This window comes from Sorex fumeus, unplaced genomic scaffold (assembly GCF_029834395.1).
Source record: "Sorex fumeus unplaced genomic scaffold, SorFum_2.1 ptg000034l, whole genome shotgun sequence".
In the NCBI taxonomy this organism is placed as follows: Eukaryota; Metazoa; Chordata; class Mammalia; order Eulipotyphla; family Soricidae; genus Sorex; species Sorex fumeus.
The window spans coordinates 23,702,326-23,723,308 of record NW_026606091.1 but is presented as its reverse complement, the minus strand read 5'-3'; the positions used below and the strand labels follow the sequence as shown (position 1 = coordinate 23,723,308).

General features: G+C 47.7%; 1 protein-coding gene across 1 annotated transcript in view; it reads left to right on the top strand.

Moving 5' to 3' along the window:
* Window positions 1–20,302: 20,302 nt before the first annotated feature.
* DCAF12 (DDB1 and CUL4 associated factor 12) overlaps window positions 20,303–20,983 on the top strand; it is a 31,952-nt gene continuing 31,271 nt past the window's right edge. Inside the window, exon 1 of the mRNA XM_056117010.1 lies at window positions 20,303–20,553. Within this exon, the coding sequence (XP_055972985.1) occupies window positions 20,476–20,553 (78 nt within the window). The 5' untranslated portion in view covers window positions 20,303–20,475. The remainder of the gene's footprint in view (window positions 20,554–20,983) is intronic.

The following is a 20,983-nucleotide window of genomic DNA, read 5'->3' as shown; positions in this document are numbered from 1 at the left end:
CCCCAGTAGCACGAATGGTATCCTGAGTGATCCCTAAACACACAACCAGGAGTAAACCATGAGTAAGCACTACAGGGTGGGGCCTCAAAAACACAAAACAAAAAAGGAGAGTCAGAGGGGCTGGAGCAATAGTATAGCAGGTAGGGCATCTGCCTTGCACGCGGCTGACCTGAGTTCGATTCCTGGCGTCCCATATGGTCCTTCAAGCACCACCAGAAGTAATTACTGAGTGCAGGACCAGGAGCATCGCTGGGTGTGACCCAAAAACAAAATAAAACAAACGATCACGATCAAGAAGATCAAAACCATCCTGTTATTCGATTGCCTCGAGCAGGCCCCAGTAACGTCTCCTTCATCCTAGCCCTGAGATATACCATATTCAAGGCTCTTGAGGAGAATGAGACCCATCATTGTTACTGGTATTTGGCATATTGGGTACGCCACGGGGAGTTTGCCAGACTGCCGTGTGGGCAGGTTACATTCGGTAACCTGCCAGTATGTCCAAAGTAGGAATGAGATAATAAGATGTTGCGGCCGCGCGCTTCCGGGGAGCTGGGTTTTATAGTCTCTGAGTTTTGGCCGTTGATGGGATTACACGGCACCAGGGGGCCAGTTGGTGGGTGTCACCCCCGCCTACTGGAATTTGGAGGATCTGGGTGGAGGATGCTCAGCCCCGATGATCGAGTAGGCTTGGAGATCTCAGATCTCAGCCCCGGGACCCGCGTGCCTTTGTTCCTCTGCCTATACCTTCATGAAACAAACAAACAAACAAACAAACAAAAAAACAAAAAAACGGAGAGTTAGAGAGAGATAGTACATGAGGTAAGGCTTGCATGCTGCCAAGCCCAGTTCAATCCCCAAGCACTGCCGAGGGTTGCTCCTGAGCACAGAGTCAGGACTAATCCCTGAGCTGCACCAACTCACCTCCATCTACCAAACCCCCAATGCCCTCCCCCCCGCATAAAATGGCCAAGATCTGGAGCGCTCCAGATAGTGAAGAATGTGGAGGATGTAATCTCAAGGCTGTAGAGCCATGAAAACAGGGTCCCTTTCCACTTAATTTATCCTACTGAGTTTGTCACTTGCAGCTCAATATTTATGAATTCCATATACCCTCCCAGGAAAGTAGTAAGAAAATGTTGCCTCGACTTATCTGAAGTTCTCTACTAAGACTCAAAGGGTGGGGGGTGGGGACGGAGGGGGCAAAGGGAATAGTAGGTCAGCCATGAGAACCTGGACTGTGATTAGTATGTGAAGATCAGGCAGTCATGGGGTCAGTCTTGTAGTTCTGTGGCTTCGTCTGTGGAACCATTTGCCATGGTTCAGTCAGAAATGAGCTGAATTCCTGGACACAGTGATTTGCTTGTTGATGTGAGGAAGTCCATCTATACTGGAATTGGGTCCAGAAATCATTGCACAGAACCACACCCTGTGCTTTGAGTGAACTTTACTAATGTCCATGGACCTTTGTGAGTATTGATCTCACCACGTAGAGGACAGAGGGTGCGACGGAGGGGACTGAGAGTTGGAGGTAGGTTATATTCCCGCCTCTGCCACTCATTTGCTGTGTGGCTCTTGCTTGTTGCCTGGCTTCCTCTTCTATAGAATGATGATGATAGTGTTAACTACTCAGGGGGGTTTATGTAGGGGGAGAGTTCAGGCCACTTGGGGACCACTCCTGCTGATTCTCAGTTCATCCAGGCTGGATTGTTGAATGCTCTGACCTGAAGATGCAGTGCAACTTGGACCTGCAGTGCCCAGCATCATCACAGCCTCCCTGGCAGTGCTTGAAGGACCATGTGGTGTCAGGGATCAAACTAGACCCGGGCCCATGGAGGACACATGCCTTAACTTCTATACTAGCACTCTGGACCTATTTTTGGTATTTTTTAAAGGCTCAGCATAAAAGTGCTCTGATAGTCTGATAGTGGTTGTTTTTTTTGTTTGCTTGTTTTGTTTTTTGGAGGTTGAAGCTGGTGGTGCTCAGGGCTTACACTTAGCTCTGTGCTCAGGAATGAACACTGACATTGCTTGAGGGACCACATGAGGTGCTGGAGATTAAAACCAGAGTCAGAATAATGCAATGTAAGCACCTTAAACTTACTATCTCTCCAGCCAGTATTGTTATTTTTTTAATTGTTATTTTTTAAATTTGTTTTGTGTTTGGGGATATTTTTAGTCACACCTGGCAGTGCTCAGTGAACCCAAGCAGTGCTCAGGGGACCATGCAGTTGCTGGGGCCCCAGATTTGATTCCCAGAACCACATGCTTCTCTCAGTCCCATGAGGACACCACCTAGTATGACCCAAAATAAAAGATAAAAGAATTAATGATTATAAAATAGAATAGGGGGGCTGGAGCAATAGTACAGAGGGTAGGGTGTTTTGCTTTGCACGCGACCGACCCGGGTTCGATTTCCAGCATCCCATATGGCCCCTTGAGCACCGCCAGGGGTAATTCCTGAGTGCAGAGCCAGGAGTAATCCATGTGCATTGCCAGGTGTGACCCAAAAAGCCAAAAAATAAAATAAATAAAATAGAATAGGGTAAGGTTTTATCTATTTTTCCCCCCTAATTATTCTTTTATATATTTAGTTCGTTGGTTTGGGTGCTCAGGGGCTACTCCTGACTTCAAATCATATTATAAAATGGCACTATTAGGGGGCTGGAGCATAGCACAGTGGGTAGGGCACTTGCCTTACACGCGGCTGACCTGGGTTCGATCCCCAGCATCCCATATGGTCCCCCAAGCACCACCAGGAGTAATTCCTGAGTACAGAGCCAAGAGTAACCCCTGAGCATCTTCGGTTGTGACACAAAAGGCAAAAAAAAAAAAAAGGCACTACTGAAAACTGTGTGGTAGGAGAATACAAATAGATACAAGAAGACTGGAGTGATAGTTCAAAGGATTTAGCACATAGGAGCTCAACATTTGATTACTGCTACCACATGATTCCCTGAGCACTTCCAGTACCAACTCCTGAGCATTGCAATAGGCGTCACCCCACGTACTGCTCGGGGCTACCCCGGTGTTGAAATAATGCTAAAAACAGATACATGGGTCAATGAGCTAGGATCAGAATCCCAGAAATAAATTCAAATATAAATTGGCACTCAATGGCAAAGAAACCATCACCATACACTGGAGAAAGGAAAGTATCTTCAATCTATGGCATTTTCTGGCTTGCCACATGCAAAAAGGTAAATTTATATTGCTCTCTAATCCCATATATAAAATTTAATTTAAAATAGATTAGAGGGGTTTCAGAGGGATAGTGAAGAAGACAGGGTGCTTGCTTTGCATGTGGCTGACCCAGCTTTGATTCCCAGCACCCCCTGGGGTACCCCAACACTACCAGGAGTGATTCTTGAGCACAGATCCAAGAGTAAGCTCTGAGCATAGCCTGAGGTGTCCCAAAATAAAACAAACAAACAAACAAAAATAATCAATGAGCGGCCTGGCAGGCATAAGTTTAATGCTATGCGCCTTCCACATACATAGGTGTGATCCTGGCTGCTCTGCTATTGAGAACGTGTGATTGGCCAGGTGTGTGCAAGCACTGCAACCAAAGGTGTGACAGCACCACAGCCAGGAGGATGACCTCTGGGGAGAACTATGTGAGCAGGAGGTCAGGGCATAAGATATAGAATGGGAGTTACAGCATTTGCCTTGCATGTGGCTAACCCAGGTTTAATCCCCATCACCCCATATGGTCCCCAGTCCCTGTCAGGAGTGATCCTTGAGCTCAGAGCAAAATGCTGTGTGAAACCCAATAAATAAATTAAAAGAAAAAAAACAAAATAATAATAATTTAAAAATGTAGGAGACGGGGGATTTGGAGCAGTAGCACAGAGGGTAGGGCATTTGCCTCGCACGCGGCTGACCTGGGTTTAATTCCCAGCATCCCATATGGTCCCCTGAGCACTACCAGGAGTAATTCTTGAGTGCAGAGCCAGGAGCAAACTCTGTGCATTGCCAGGTATGATCCAAAAAGAAAAAAAATGTAGGAGACCTGGGTTCACGTCACTGAACTGTGCAATTTTCCAAGCACAGCTGGGAACTATTCTTTTACACAGAGGTGGGTGTTAACCCCCAAGTACCACAGGGTATGACCCAAACCAAAACAAAACAAAAAGTGTGCAACTGAGATGCCTCCAGATCCTATCCCAGGCTGAATTTCATCTGGAGCACCCCAAAGAGGAAAGGGGGAAGCCATAATCTTCCCAAACAGAGCCCAGGCAGAATCCAATCACTGCCATGTTCATGGCTAAACTCCACAGGTTTGGGATGAGCCTCATCCAGATGAATCTGCTGAAAAATTCAGGCATTGTGATTGAAATCTTCAGGTTCTCATGGAGTTGGGGATGGGCTACCTTCCCCCATCCCCATATTCTTCCAGAAGCCTGGCAGTCACGCCCATGAACTGCTTCTGGCACCGTGTAAGCTCATTAGCCAGTCACCATCCAGAGACTCATAAATAAATCTTAAGAGATTAACAAGCTGCAGAGATGTTTTCAGACCCCAAAGTCACCATTCAGTTAAAAATCTCTAGTTGTAAAAAAAAAAAAATCTCTAGTTGTATCACTCCATTCAAAATTTTAAAATTCCTGGAGTGTGACGTTCATATGCTACACCACAGATATACCAGGAGTAACACACCACATTGTATGGGATGTAAAGTAGAAGGCAGCCAATATCAATTAAGAAAATATTAACACACACACAGAAAATATTAACACAGAAGTCTTAACCTCAAACAACATGTTAGTAATATCTTATACAAGGGCTTAATGGCTCCAGGGTGAGATACAATAACCTTCCAACACTTTCTTCTAAGAAAATATTTTTTATCATTTTTAGCAAATTATGCATAACAAGTAATACAAAATAAACTATTTAGGGTCTGCCTTTGGGGGAGGCTTGGGTGGTGGTGAGAAAATTGGAAATAATGGTGGTGGGAAGATGTAATGGTGGTGGGATTGGTGTTGGAATACTGAATGTAGTAAATCATCATGAATAACTTTATAAAAATAAAATAAAATTGTTTTAAAAGTGTACAACCCTAGTTATGTGACCATGACCAAGTGGGCAATCAGATGAGTGAAAGCACCCCTGTGAAACAAGTTAGCATCACCTCTTGTGTACAAGTACCAGCACCAACCATGTGCAGTGCTTGGTCATTACAATAGCAATAACAATAGCCGAAGGGAAAGGGGCAAAACAGAAGGGATGGAAGATGAGAAACCACGGAGTACATAGAAGATAACAGGTGAAACATTCCATGACATCAGCATTAGAGCTGTCTCTGGGGACAAGAGATAGTTTGCTTGCAAAGGCAAGGGGAATGAAAGCAAAGACAAACAATTAGGACTACATCAAATTGAAAAGCTTTGGGGCCGAAGAGAGAGTACAGCAGGTAGGGCACTTTCCTTGCATGTGGCCAAACTGGTTTTGATCCCTTCACCCCATAAAGGTCCCACCAGGAGTGGTCCCTGAACATAGAGCCAGGAATAATCCCTGAGCACTGGTGTAGCCCAAACTTTCCTCCAAATACATGAATAAACTGAAATGTTTGCAGATGGTAAATGAAAATATGTATAGATCAAACAACAGGATACTCTTCCATAAAGTATATTTATGAGATATTATTTCATAAATAGTTAATATCCAAGATATATAAAGAATTCATATGGGGGCTAGAGCAATAGCACAGTGGGTAGGGCGTTTGCCTTGTACGCAGCCAACATGGCCGACACAGGTTCGATTCCCAGCATCCCATATGGTCCCCTGAGCACCGCCAGGAGTAATTCCTGAGTGCATGAGCCAGGAGTAATCCCTGAGCATCACCGGGTATGACCCAAAAAAAGCAAAAAAAAAAAAAAAAAGAATTCATACATAGGGCCAGAAAGATAGTACAACAGATAGGGCACTTACGTTGCATACAGAACCACCAGGAGTGACCCCTGAGCACAGAGCCAGGAGGAAGACTGAGTACAGTCAGTTGTGGCTCAACACCATACCTTCTCCTCCCCCCCAAAACACTCATACAATTAAACTCATACAATTAGAGAGCATGGAGACGCTTGATGGCTAATGTTCTTGTCTCGCAAACATGAGGCTGTGAGTTCAATCCCCCAAGAACCACCAGGGGTCACTCCTAAACATAGAGCAGGAATAGCTTTAGAGGATAGCCAGGTGTGGTCCCAATATACAAAGCTGAACAAGAAACAAAAACAGTGAACAGATTTGAGCAGACGCTCCTCAGAAGAGAACATTCAAAAGGGGGCTGTGTGTAGCCAGAATGATAGTACAGTGGGTAGGCCATTTGCCTTGCATGCGCTGTCCTGGGTCTGATTCCCAACATCCCCTACAACCCTGTGAGCCCTGTCAAGAAGGATCTCTGAGCACAGAGTCAGGAATAGGCACTGAGTGAGGCTGGGTGTGGCCCCCAAACTGAAAAACAAAAAACATACCTCAACTGTCAAATAGAGCCTGAAAAGACAGAGCAGAGAATTGGGTGCTTTCCTTGCCTGTCGTAGACCCTGGTTTGATCCCTGACATCCCATACAGCCTGCATTTTATGGTCCCCAATCCACATCCGGAGTAAGCTCTGAGCGCAGAGTCAACAGTAAGCACTGAGCACAGCCAAGTGTGCCTGTCCCTCAAAAAAAGGGAGAAAACATTCGAATGGCCAACGGGCACATGAAAAGATGTTTATCATTGTTTACTAGGAAATACTAATCAAAACCACAATAAGATACCACCTCACACCTAGAAGAATATATGCTTTCATCCAAACATACAATAAATGTTGTGGAGAAAAAGGAGTTCTCCAGCACTATGGGTGGGAACATAAATTAGTGCAACAGATTTGGAAAACATTATGAGGTTTTCTCAGTAAGTTAAAAATAGAACTACCATCTGATGTAGCAATTCCACTTTGGGGTCTCTATCATGAAAATAGAAAAAATATTAACACAAAAAGCTATATCCTTATGGCAGCATTATTTACAGTAGCTAAGGTATGAAAACAACCCAAGTGCCCATTGACAGATGACTGGATAAAGAAATATGTGGTGCATAAACACACACATTCGGGTATTAAGAAATGATAAAATTTGTTGTTCACAGAAAAATGGAAATAACTCAAGAGATTTATGATCAGTGAAATAAGTCAAGGGAAAAAGCCAAGCATTAGATTATTTCACCCATGTGTGTAATATAAGGATATAAAATCGATGAGCAGATAGAACAAAACCAAAACAAACTGGTGGACATAAACAACAGAGTAAAGATGATCTGAAACAAAGATTGTACAAATTGTGTGTGGGAGATGGATTTAAGGTCTAGAATGTATGTTTTATACGCAGGTGTCCCAGGTTCGACCCCTCAACCCCGCACTCTGCAGCACCACATTGAGTCCTGAGTGCTACCTAGTGTGTCCCCTGAACCATATCTGTTGTGCCCTGCCCTCCCAAAATAAATATGGTGAACACCGAAAATGTCAACTGCTTTTGGGAAGAAAACATTTTTTAAATGAGCCTCAGAATGTGGCTTCGTGACAAAGCACCTGGCTGAAAGCCATGAGTCCATGAGTTCCATCCCCAGCATTGCCAGCATCCCAAGTGTGATCCTTGTAACACTATAAGCCAATGTGTTCAAGCACCACAAGTGAAGCATTCAAGCCGCAGCGAGTGAGCCCACAACCAAAGGGGTGACACCTGGGGAACATAGCAACCCAAAAGTTTTTAATACTCCCAGTATATACAACAGCTGTTCTTCCCAACAACTACAGAGCAAACAGAAGCAAAGGGTCTGTTAAGGAAGAAGATAAAACATTTTGTGTGGGGTTGGAGAGACAGTACAACAGGTATGGCATTTGCTTTGCATGCTGCCAATCTGGATTCCATCCCCCAGTACACCATATGGCCTCCCGAGTGATCCCTGAGTGCAGAAGCAGGAGCAAGTCCTGAGCACCCCTGGATGCAGCCCCCAAAAGAAAGCAACAGCAGCAGAAACATTTTGTGTGTGTGTTGCTGGAGACTGAATTCAGGATCTCATAATGAGGCATGTGCTCTAGTCACTGAGACTTCTCCATCTCTAAAAATTGTGGGGAGGGGCTAGAGAGATAGCACAGCAGGTAGGGCATTTGCCTTGCACGCAAATCGACCCGGGTTCGATTCCCAGCCTCCAATATGGTCTCCTTAGCACCGCCAGGAGTAACTCCCGAGTGCAGAGCCAGGAGTAACCCCTGTGCATCGCTGGGTGTGACCCAAAAAGAAAAAAATAAAATAAAAATTGAGGGGAAATGGCTCAGTGTCCAAGAAATACTCTGAGATCAGTGTTTAGGGGCCACTCCTGGCAGTATCTGGTGGACTGTGCAAGTCTGGGATTGAAGCCAGGGCATTCCCATACAAAGCACAGGCTCATGGGCCGGAGCCATAGTACACTGGGTAGGGCGCTTGCCTTGCATGCAGCTGACCCGAGTTCAATCCCTGGCATCCTATATGGTCCCCCGAGCACCACCAGGAGTAATTCCTGAGTGCAGAGCCAGGAGTAACTCCTGAGCATTGCTGGGTGTGACCCCCCTCCCCCCAAAAAAGCAAAAAAAAAAAACCCAATATAACTAAAAATAGCACAGGCTCAGTTCTTTGAGCCATTTCCTGCCATTTCCTGGGTCTCTCTCTCCCTAATCTAATGATCTGCTATAGTAACTCCAGCATTATGAAAGCTATGAAAGTCTTTCCCCAAATACCTCCACAGCTTTGTCCACAACTTGGAATTTATATTCAATACTTGAGTCTTCTAGCAAAAGCACATAAATTGATGGTAAAGAGTAAAATCAGGTTTCTCTGCTAGAAGGCTGACCACTGGGAAGAGCAAAACAGTGTGTGTAATTCCTGCAAAGTAATGTGGAGAAACTAGAAGTTAGTGTGGAAATAGGGAACGAAGGGCTTTTGGTGATTCCTGTGTTGAAAAATCTCCAAAGAATGATTTATGGAAAGAGAGATCATTTCTCAGAAACACACCACTACTCTAGGCCTTTTGCATTTGATTGTACCAAGAAAGGTCTATATATTTTTCTGCCACTGTGACTGAGGAGGTGTAGCTGTTCACTGCCTGCTCAGGTACCTGCTGCCTCCCCGGGATCAGAGAAAAGTCTCAACGGGCTGAGCCGATTTCCATCCTTAGAAATGGAATTCACTGGAGTTCAGACTACATCAGACAACATAGGAAAAACTGAGATGTGAGCCCGCTGATATGTCTCAAGTTAAAAATCTGGAATTGGGCTAGGGAGCAGAGAGAGAGAGAGAGAGTGTGTGTGTGTGTGTGTGTGTGTGTGTGTTACAATAAGTGGGAAAGGGAAGGGAAAAGGAGGAAAGCATAGACGGGATTTGACTTGGGAAGTAAGTTGCTGCTTGCCTTCTCTTCTTTTTGCTTTAGTTTAAGGTTATTGACCAGTGGAAGAGAAAAGTTATCAGTGGCTTCATCAAGAGCTTCTGTTCCTATGGATAAAGAAGCTATGGTACATATATGCAAAGGAATACTACTCAGCCGTAAGCAAAGAGAGAGTTGCGCAATATGTTCCAATGCAACTAGATCTGGAGAGCACCATGTGGAGTGAAATCAGTCAGAGGGAGAGGAACAGACCCAGAATGATCTCTCTCATATGTGGGATATAAAGAAACTTTGGGGGCTGGAGTGATGGTACAGTGGGTAGGGTATTTGCTTTGCATGCTGCTGCCCCGGGTTCGATCACTGGCATCCCATATGGTCCCCTGAGCAACGCCAGGAGTAATTTCTGAGTACAGAGCCAGGAGTAACCCCTGAGCATTGCCAGGTATGACCCAAAAAGCAAAAAAAAAAAAAAAAAAAAAAAAAAGAAAGAAAAGAAATTCCCTAGGAGAACGGGTCTTCAGTAGGAAGCTTGCTCCTGGGGCAGGGGTGGGGAGAATAAACTAGAGAAGGGGATATAAACCAATGGTGGAAGGGAAAAGTGCTGTCCACAGAGGCAGGATGGAGGGTGGGAGGGAAACTAGAGACATCCTGGGAGCAGCGGCCCTGGTGAAGGGACTGCTGTAACTATATATGCCTGAAATGCAATCATAAATATTTTTGTAACTTTGTAATTCACCTTGATTCAATTAAAAAAAAAGAAAAAGAAGAAAAAAGAGCTTCTGTTTATTGCAGGAAAATGTCTGGACAGGTAGACCACACAGGCCGATCTGGTGCTGTGCCCCCATATTCCCCCAAGAATTCAATCTGTCCACTGTGTTACTCCACCCATGAGGTTACACTGGCCACAGGTCAAAGATGACTTGCAGTCATTACATTCCAGAAAGATTGCAAACAGCTTCCTAGTAAAGGTGTGACCTACCAGTGGCTGATGTAACTTGGTTCACTTCCCGTTTGACTTGAATTTAGTCACCTTCTCAGACTGCAAGAGGAGTTAAAAATGGATGGGCCCAGGGTGATAGTCCAGTGGGTACGGCACTTGCCTTGCATACAGATGACCCGGGGTTTGATCCCCAGCACCTTATGTGCTCTCCCAAGCCCACCAGGAACTATTGAGCTGAGGGCAGAGCCAGGAGTAACCCCTGAGTACTGCTGGGAGTGGCCCCAAAACAAAACAAACAAACAAAAAATGGAGTACAATCAATTACCAAATGACCAGCTAAATTTGGAAGTGGACCCATTACTAACCGAAATATGGGGATATTGGGGAACATTTATTAGTGTCTCCATCCTTCTAATCAAAGTCAGCATCTTTTCCCTGAAATACTCTACTCCCTTTAAGAATTAGCAAGGCAAACATCCCACCCTATCCGTTGGACTATAGTTCTGACTCAGTATCTCCCATTTTTATTAATGCTTCAGGATCTGAAAAATATTTTCACAGTGGTGAAATATTTCCACTCCTGTGCCTCAGAGATCATCTAGCATCTCTACAGCAACAGAAAGCAATTATGGAAGATATTATTCGGGCCCTCCGCCTCCTGTGTCATTCATGTTTCTATCTGTATTTTTTTTGGTATGGTTTTATAAGTGTAGAACCCAAATCCTTTTTTCTAATAGAAATGCTGTCCTTCTGAGCCCTGTGCTAGCTAGGATCACTAGTCAATGCCAATGTAGAAAGGTAGAGTCAGGCAGGGAATTATGACAACGTCTGCTTTGCTTGTTCTGTGGAATCTTTGCAAATCAACAAGAGGAATTACTGAGCTTATTAAACAAAATTCAATGTGTCCAAGTGGTTCTTCTTATTTATTTATTTTGGTTCGGGGACCACACCTGGTAGTGCTCAGGACTTACTCCTGATTCTGCACTCAGGGATCACCCCTGGAGGGGCTCAGGGGATCATAGGGACTGAACCCGGGTCAGCTGCATTTGAGGCAAGCATCCTGCCTGCTTTACTATTGCTCCAACTCCGCTGTTCCGATTTCTTTATTTTTTTATTTATCCTGATGAGACCCAGCCTAAGAGCAGGTGAAAGTGAGATGCTTCTGGGTCTGCTGCCCCTTGATGGGTGCCCCTTGCATATTGATTAAGGATGCTGGGGTTATAAAGACTGACTTGGAGAGATGGAAACTCTTAGGGTTGATGAGATGTAACTTAAAGGCAAAGTAACATAGCTTGAAGTCATGTCTCAAAAGAACTATAGGGTCTGAGTCAGAGAGAGAATACAGCAGGTAGGGTGCTTGCCTTGCACGCAGCCAATCATGTCTAATCTCCGGCACCCCATCTGGTCCCCTGAGGTCTCCAGCAGTGATCCCTGAGCTCAGAGCCAAGAGTAAGCTCTGAGTACTGCCAGGTGTAGCCCCAAACCCACTCCCCTGGCTCTCCTGAAAAAAGAGACATTTCCCGGGCCCCAAGTTGAATCCTCATTTCACATGACCTCCCGGGCCCCATACTGTCATTGGGGAGGCTCTGTCTGCTACAGGAGGCATGTCTTAATTACCTTTTATTTTTGTCTCTGATTTGGGGCCACACCTGGTAGTGCTCAAGGCTTACTCCTGGCTCTATGTTCAGGGATTACTCTTGGCAGGTTCAGGGGACAATTAGGGGTTCTTAAGATTGAACTTGGGTCAGTTCCATGGAAGGCAAGCACCCTGCTTATTGAACTAACGCTCTGGCCCCAATGTCTTCATGTCTTCCTTCCTTCCTTCCTTCCTTCCTTCCTTCCTTCCTTCCTTCCTTCCTTTTTTGGGCCAGATCTGGCAATGCTCAGGGTTATTCCTGACTGCACTCAAGAATCACTCCTGGCATGCTCAGGGGATCATATAGGATGCTAGGGATCAAATCCAAATGGACAGTGTGCAAGGCAAGTGCCCTCCTCACTGTACTAACTCTCCAGCCCCATACCCTCTCTTTTTCTACCTTTCTTCCACTCTTTCTTCCTTTCTTTTCTTTTCTTTCTTTCTTCTTTCTTTCTTTCTTTGTCTCTTTCTCTTTCTTTTTTTTTAAATTACACAGTTTTTATTTGGAAGTTTTGAAGGGAAGGAGGGAGATAAAGTGGGAGAGGGTAGAGAGTAACCTACCCAAAAGGGAGCCCGGGCTTCTCCAAGGACGGAAAGAGTCCCTACACACATCCCAGCATTAGACATGAAAACATGAAAGTACACATCTCAAGGGGGAAGATGCCGGTGACACATGTGTTCAGGCAGCATATGCGCCTGTTTTTCTGCCTTTCTTCTGGTTTGTTGGCCACACCCAGCTGCTGTGCTTCCTGGCTCTGCCTTCAGGAATCATTGATGGTGGTGCTCCGGGGGCCATATGGGATGTTTGGAATAGAACCAAGATCGGGGTCCGCTGCCCATGTTTGGCAAAGGCCCTTCTGCTGTGCTATGGCTATGGCCCCAATCTCATTTTTTTTCTTTTTGGGTCACACCTGGCGATGCTCAGGGGTCACTCTTGGCTCTGAACTCAGGAATCATTCCTGGCGGTGCTCAGGGAACCATATGGGATGCTGGGATTGAACCCGGGTCGGCCACGTGCAAGGCAAAAGCCCTACCCGCTGTGCTATCGCTCCAGCCCCAGGTAAATGAAGGGTCCCCGTGTTCTTGTTCCTTGGTTTGGGGGGGGGGTCCCCATTGCAGTGTTTAGGATGATTCTTGGCTTTATGTTCAAGGGTCCCTCCTAGCTGTGCTCAGGATCTAACAGGCCAGCAGTCTGTACTTTAACCCCCTTAATACTATCTTTCTGGTCCCTTGAACACCTGCTTTTTGATCTTCTGTAATTCTGCTCTGCTTTCTTTCTTTTCTTTGTCTTTTTTGGTCACACCTGGCAATGCTCAGGGGTTACTCCTGCCTCTGCCCTCAGGAATTACCCCTGGCGGTGCTCAGGGGACCATATGGGATGTTGGGAATAGAACCCGGGTCAGCTGAGTGCAAGGCAGACACCCTAACCTCTGTGCTATTGCCCCAGTCTCTCTGCTCTGCTTTCTGCATATGGTTATCTTTTTTTTTTTAATTGAATGACCGTGAAATACAATTACAGACTTATAAATATTCACATTTATGATTAATGATTACGAAATCATTAATCTTTTATGAAATCATCATTTATGAAAAATATTACATTTCAGTCATACAATGATCAAGCACCCACCCCTCCGCTCCCTCTACCAGTGCCCATTTTCCATTGCCCATGCTCCCCGTATCCTTTCTGCCACCCCCACCCCATCCCACCCCCCCTCTGTGGCAGGCACATTCCTTCTTACTCTCTTTCCTTTGGGGTGTTATAGTTTACAATACAGGTACTAAAGGCCATTGTGTTTGGTCCATAGTCTACTTTCAGCACACTTCTCCCATCCTAAGCCATCCTTCCACCCATCATTTACTTAGTGATCCCTTTTCTATCCCAACTGTCTTTACCCCCAGCATGTGAGGCTGGTTTTCAAGCCGTGGTGTGATCCTCCTGGCCCTTATATCTATTGCCCTTTGGTGTTAGTCTATGATGTTACTTTATAATCCAGAAATAAATGCAAGTGCACTCATTCTATGTCTGTCCCTCTCCTTCTGAACCATTTCACTTAGCATAGATGCTTTTTTGCTTTCTGCATCATACCCAGCAATGCTCAGGGTTACTCCTGGCTTTGCACTCAGGAATTAATCCTGGCAGTGCTTGAGGGACCATATGGGATGCTGGGGATCAAACCCGGGTCGGCCGTGTGCAAGGCGAACGCCCTACCCTCTGTACTATAGCTCCGGTCCCACATAGATACTTTTTGAATGTAAACTTGATCAGGCCAGCCCATTCTCATGTTCAGGCTAACTTTCCTCAGTGTCTTCTACTTCTTGCTCTTTGAGGACGGAAAAATTCCTTCTTTGAACCTGGGAGATGCTGCATGATCCAGTTCTTATTTGACTCCAGCCACTGTCATAGCCCAATTCTCCTCCTCCGCCCCCCTACCTCAAAGCCCTTCCTCCCGACCTGGTCTCAGCTCCAGCCATCCTGGTCCTCCTCTGGTCCCCTCTATCCTAGATGCTGCCTGTCACCTGCCACAGGGCCTGAACTCAGCTCTATCTGTGCATGGCACTCTCTCCACCCCTCTTTGTTTTCTAATACCTAGTCTTCTTTCCATCTCTGTTAAAACCCTAAACTCAGAAAGAGTTCTCTGGCCCGCCTCCACCATATGCATTGCCTAATGTCCTTTTGGTATAGAGCTCCACGTTGCAATATGAAGAAGTTAAGGCCTGATGTGGCCCCAAAATCAAAAAGGAAGGAAGGAAGGAAGGAAAGGCTACAATGTCAAGAAAGCATTGGTTCAAGGATGGGAAACATGATTTGGGTCTACAACCAAGGGACAATACCAAAGTGCGCTCCACCAGTTTGTACTTGGGATGGGGGTGGGTGGGGGCATTAGAAGATGAAGCAAGGAGAGTAATCTTCCTTTTAGGTAATTTGTTATAACTTTTGGATGGGCTGACAGGAGTCTTGGGAGAGACCTAGTGTGGGGTCTTTTGTAACAATTAGTAGCTGGCCTTAATCTATGATGAGTACAAGATGTTTGCTGTTTTTTTGTATGGACCAACAAGGAGAGATCAGTGGGTGTTCTTTCCTCCAGGGCAATGGGGAGTCCTGATAGACTTTGAGTCAGGCTATTTTGTTTTGGTTTTGGTTTTTTGGCCACACCCTGCGGTGCTCAGGGCTTAATCTTGGCTCTGCCCTCAGGGATCACCCCTGGTGGGTTTGGGAGACCAGGTGGGCTGCCGAGGATCAGACAGGCAGCTTGCAAGGAAAGTGCCTTCCCCACTCAACTAACACTTCAGCCCCCAAGAGGGAATTTTTATTACTGAAAATCCCCCTCAATCATACTTGAATTCGAGTTAATAGGGTGACCCAGATAGCTTCAGGCTGGGGATCTGGTGGCCAGAGGAAGCATCATGTGATTAGAGGGTTAGCGCTTTCCGCCCCACACCCAACCTCCCAGAGGCTAATGATCAAATCCATCATGCCTGGCAGAATCTCCATAAACTATGGGCTTTAGAGATTTCTGAGCGGGTGAACATGTGCTCCGGCCAACGTGCCCCCCTCAAACTCCAGTAGCAGAGCCCCTGTGTTCTGTCTCTTAGATCTATTTACCGCCTTCTCCAGATGTTCATTTGTATACTTGATTACTGCTCCTTGCAGTGGGGCATTTCCTTAACTTCCTTAAGCCACTGTAGCAAATTAGGAAACTATAGGAGGTTGGAGGAGCCCCTGTTGGTGTTTTTCTCTGTTGCTATGATGACTGGGGGGGTCACAAGCGCACACAAAACAGTGCTCATGGGGCTGGCCCTCCCTTTAGCTGACTGTGCTTGCATACAGTCTGATTGCGCTAATGGGGGTGGGAGGTCCCCAGGCTGCATGTGTGCCCCTTCTCCTCCAAGTGTCGCGCCTCTGCGATGTGGGTGCCTGCACATCTCTTTCAGTTGTCACAGTTACTGAAGGTCCCACACTTTTATTTTGGGCTTTGGGGCCACAACTGGCAGTGATCAGGGATCACTTGCACATGGTCAACCTCGGTTCAATTCCTGGCTTCCCATATGGTCCCATGATCATTGCCAGGAGTGATTCCTGAGCACAGAGCCAGGAGTAATCTCTGAATATAACTGGGCATGGTCAACCACCTCACCCCACCTCACTAAGCAAATATTATCAAAACTCTTTTGAAAAAAAAAGCAATTGTTGGGGCTGGAATGATAGTACAGAAGGCAGGGCGTTTACTTTGCATGCAGCCGATCCTGGCCCATTTCCATCCTTGGCATCCCATATGGACCTTCGAGCACTGCCAGGAGTAATTCCTGATTTCAGAGCCAGGAGTGACCCCTGAGCACCACCAGATGTGACCCATAAAGCAAAAAATAAATAAATAATTACGGTCCTCCCGTTGTTCATTGATTTGCTTGAGCGGGCCCAGTAACGTCTTCATCATGAGACTTGTTGTTACTGTGTTTGGCATATCGAATACGTGACGGGTAGCTTGCCAGACTCTGCCGTGCGGGCGAGATACTCTCGGTAGCTTGCCGGGCTCTCTGAGAAGGGTGGAGGAATTGAACTCGGGTCGGCCATGTTGGCCACTTATAAGGCAAACGCCCTACCGCTGTGCTATCGCTCCAAAAAGAAGTAGTTGTTGGGCCAGAGAGATAGTACAGGAGTTAAGACACTTTGACTTTCATGCAGGTAACCCCAGTTCGATCCCCAGCATCACATGGCCACCTGAGTAGTGTCTGGACTGACTAAACATGGAAACAAGGAGTACACTTGAGTACCGCTGGGTATTGCTGCAAAACTAGAAAAACAAAACAATTGTGGTGGTATCTGACTGCCAAGCATGGGGCCAAGAGTTTAATTCCCAGTAAACTCACCATGTGCCAAGCCTGGAACCTAGCAGCTCTGTTGTCTGAGGCCCCTGGTACTAGAAACCATTTCCAGCCACACCTTGCCAGGTGTGCGCAGCACTGCTACTAAGAGTGTAGCCTCAGTGAGCACAGTAAGATGTGTGAGCACTGCAGCCAGGGGGACCCGCCACTCCCCTACCCCAGCGGGCACATGTTTGAGCACATCAATAATCACAGCCTCACTACAAGCAGATTATGTGCTGGCACCATGAATAAAGGAATGTAATCACGGGGCCATAAAGATAGTACATTGGGCAGGGCCTAGCACCAAATAAGACCTCTGAGCACTGCCAGGAGTAAGTTCTGATTACTGCTGGGTGTGGTCCTAAAGCAAAATCACTTCACTTATCACTTAATCACTTAATCACTTAATCCCCGTTATTCATCGATTTATTCGAGCGGGTGCCAGTAACGTCTCCATTCATCACGGTTGCGTGCTAGCGTAGCCCAATGGTATCTGTTCGTTTTAGGAACATGTAGAGCCTCAAACCGATCATTTAGGGTCTTGACGAAGAAGTCTGACCATCTTATAGGTGGGCGTCCACGTGATCTTTTGATGTCTCGTGGAATCCAATCAGTAATGGCTCTAGTCCAGCGGTTGTCTGTAAACCTCATTACATGTCCAGCCCATCTGATTTTTGATGTCTTGGCAAATGAGACAGCGTCTCTGATTCTTGAGCGTTGACGAAGATCAGAACTCCGGATTCTATCTCTCATTTGAGTGAATCGTGATATTCCAAGCATAGTTCTTTCGATTCCTCTTTGAGAGACCCGAATAGTGTTCTCATCCTGTTTTCGTAGGGTCCAGGTCTCTGAGGCATATGTTAATGCAGGAAGAATAGTGGAATCAAAGAGATGTGCTCGTAGTTGGAGGTTCTTTGTCCTTTTAGTTATTTCTTCAATGCTCTTGAAGGCATTCCAAGCCGCTCTCTTCCTCCTGCGTAACTCAGGTGCCAGGTCATTCATCATGTTGATTTCTTGACCTAAGTATATATAACTGTTGCATTCGGAGATGGTGGTTCCGTTGAGAGCGAATGGAGCGTCAGGAACAAGGCTGTTTCTCATTCCCCTAAAGCAAAAAGGAAAAAAAAATAGAGATGCAGCTGGAGATAGAGTAAAGATATAGTAAAGCAGGTAGGGCATTTGCCTTACACGCTGCCAACCTACGTTCCATCGCTGTCATCCCACATGGTCCTCTGAGCACTGCCAGGAGTAATTTCTGAATGCAGAGTCAGAAGTAAGCTCTGAGCATGGCTGTGTGTGGCTCAAACAAAAACAAGCCAAAAAAGAAGAAAAGAATGCAATCCCGTGCACACACAGACACACACACACACACACACACACACACACACACACACACACTGCACACTGCCATCTAATGTGGGGTCTCCATTGAGACAAGCCTTGCAACTAAAAGATTCTAGCACCAAAACCAAATATTTGTGCTTCCCCCAGTCATCACACATCACTATAGAAGGGAAGAGTCGGGGAGAGAAAGCAACTTAAAGTTTCCATTTGCGAGTGAATCCTCATCTACTTGATTTCTGAAGAAGCTGTGAGTTCTGCTGAGAGAAGCATTCTGGGATGATTTCCAGCATCAAGTAAAAGTGAACAGATCTCCAGGATGAGCCTGCTACTTTTGTTCTGGGCAGAGGCCTCCAGGATCCAAGCACAGCCCCGCAGGAGCCTAGAGGTTCTCAGGAATGCCAGGCTCTTGCCCACAGGGCCCCCCTGGGTCATCTAGGGCATTGTGAGGCAAGATAGAACCAGAACTACAGGCTCAAGACAAGCAGTGGATGCACTTCTAATCCCTTCAATGTGTATATCTCTGAAGGGATTGGCCTGACCAAGTAAGATGGGGCTGCCTTTCCCAAAGTGGTATTAAGGTCAGTGGTCGTGCCAATTTGGGATGGCAGAGGACCCTATCTCAGTCTGGTCTTTGATTCAGCTTGGAAAACAAATCCAAATCTTGTAAGCAGAACTGCAGATGGGCCAAGAGAGCTCCTTGGAGGTATGAGGCCTGAAGCCTTGAAGGGACCAGCAAGTAACCGGGCACTAATATCTGAAGGTCCGTCAATCCTAAACAACGGCATACAGCCTCCTGGATGGGTTTCTCTGCCCCATGAAAGTGGAGGTTGGGGGCCAGAGAGATAGTACGGTGGGTAGAACACTTGCCTTTGTACTTGATCAACCCACATTCGATTTCTGAAACCATATGTTGTCCTCCGAGCCTTGCCAGGAGTGCTCCCTGAGCAGAACCAGGAGTAAGCCCTGAGCACCTCCAGGTATGACCCAGAAACAAAACAAAACAAAGAAAAAACTCCAAATAAGTGGAGAGGCTGACACTCATAATCCTAAAAGATCTTCCGAAAACAGGCAATTATGCATTAAAGAAGTCCACTTACCTAGTGACCAATGCCAACCCTAACTGATCTGACAAGTCAGTGAACCACTGTCTTACGGATGTCCCCCATCTGCCCGAAGGGAGAGAGCAGACCGTCTGACACGCGGTATTCCAGCTTCTCCTTTGGGGTAGCACGGGAAACATGCATTTTGGAGTGACACCTAGTTCCTAAATCACAGTATCCAGCGGGTAGCCTGCAGATTCTGGGAAGCTCAAGGGAGCTGCTGCAGGAGAGAAGGACAGTCGGGGGAGGCCAGCGGAGCTGGAAGCAACCTGGAGAATAGAGTCCCAGGAAGCTCCCTGGAGGTGGGGGAAGACAGCAAGGTAGAAACCAGGGGCACTGGCCGGGCCGGGTCGGGTGGAAAGTACAGCCAAGAGGCGGTGTCCGCCTCCTCCCGTCGCGCCCGCCCCCAGCGCCGCGGCACCGATTGTGATAGGCTCAGAGAAGTGCCACCCAGGAAAGGGAACCAATGACAGCCTCGGCTCCCGGCGTGTAGGGGGCCGGACTTCTCCCCACCCCGAACCGGGTGACGCCCTCACTTCCGGGTGCCTGCAAACCGGTTGCCGGGTGTCCGAGGTTGGCGGCCAGGAGCCCGGCTCCGTCGGTACCCTCTCGCCCACCTCCAGCGGTCGCCCGCCGACCGGTGTGAAGGGGTCCCCGTAGCTGCCAGCCACAGCTGAGAACGCGCCTCGAAACCTAAGCCCCGCCCCCGCAGACACCGCCCCTCAAGCCCCGCCCCAGGCCCGCCCCTCCAGACACCGCCTCCCCAGGCCCCGCCCCTCTTATCCCGCGGCCGTCTCCTTGGCGACGCGCGGCGCACTGCGCCTGCGCGCGGATGGCGGCGGCGGCCGAGGGGGGGAGGGGGTGTTTTGGTTCTTGCCGCTCGCCGTCCTTTCCATACTAGCTTTCCAGACAGCGCTGCAGTTGCTTGCTACCTTTCCCCCCTCCCCCGTCCCTCTCCCTTCTCCAGCCCCCGATCTGCCCCTCCTCCTTCCCTCCTGCCTGCCTCTTCCCCAACCTCACCCCCTTTTTTATTTTATTTTCCCTGCCGCCCGGCGTCTGGGCCATTTTCCGAGCCGGGCGTACCCGGGCGCGCGGCCCCGGGGCCCAGTATATGACCCGACGCCTTGCAACCCCTCGCTTCCCCCGAAGCCCCATGTGGCTGCGGGGCCGCGGCGGCGCTGCCCACTATGGCCCGGAAAGCAGTTAGCAGGAAGCGGAAAGCGCCTGCCTCGCCGGGAGCCGGGAGCGACGCTCATGGCCCGCAGGTGAGGCCGGACCCCCCCACCCCCCCACCCCGCGAAGAGCCCGAGACCCCCTCCCCCACCCCCGCCCCCCCCGCGAGGGAGAGGCGTGTCCGCATCGATCCGGGGGCGGGAACCGGGGCTCCCGGGGCTGTGATACCGGCCCCTAGGGTTGGGGATGTGCTCCAGGTTTGGGGATGTGCTCTGGGAGAGGGGTCCACTGGGGAAGCAGTTAGGCCGGAACGGGTGAAGTGCTCCAGGGTAACAGCAGATAGCATATTGGTGCTGGAGCAGTGCAGCCAGCCCGGAGGCTTGGAAGAGACCGTCAGAATTGCGGGGATTGGAGAAAGAGACATCCGAAGAAGTCGAAGGGAATTGAATTGGGAACAAAACCTCTCGGAAGATAGGAGGGAGCATGTAGCCCTGGGGCTGGGGTGGGGTACTTGTATGTCTC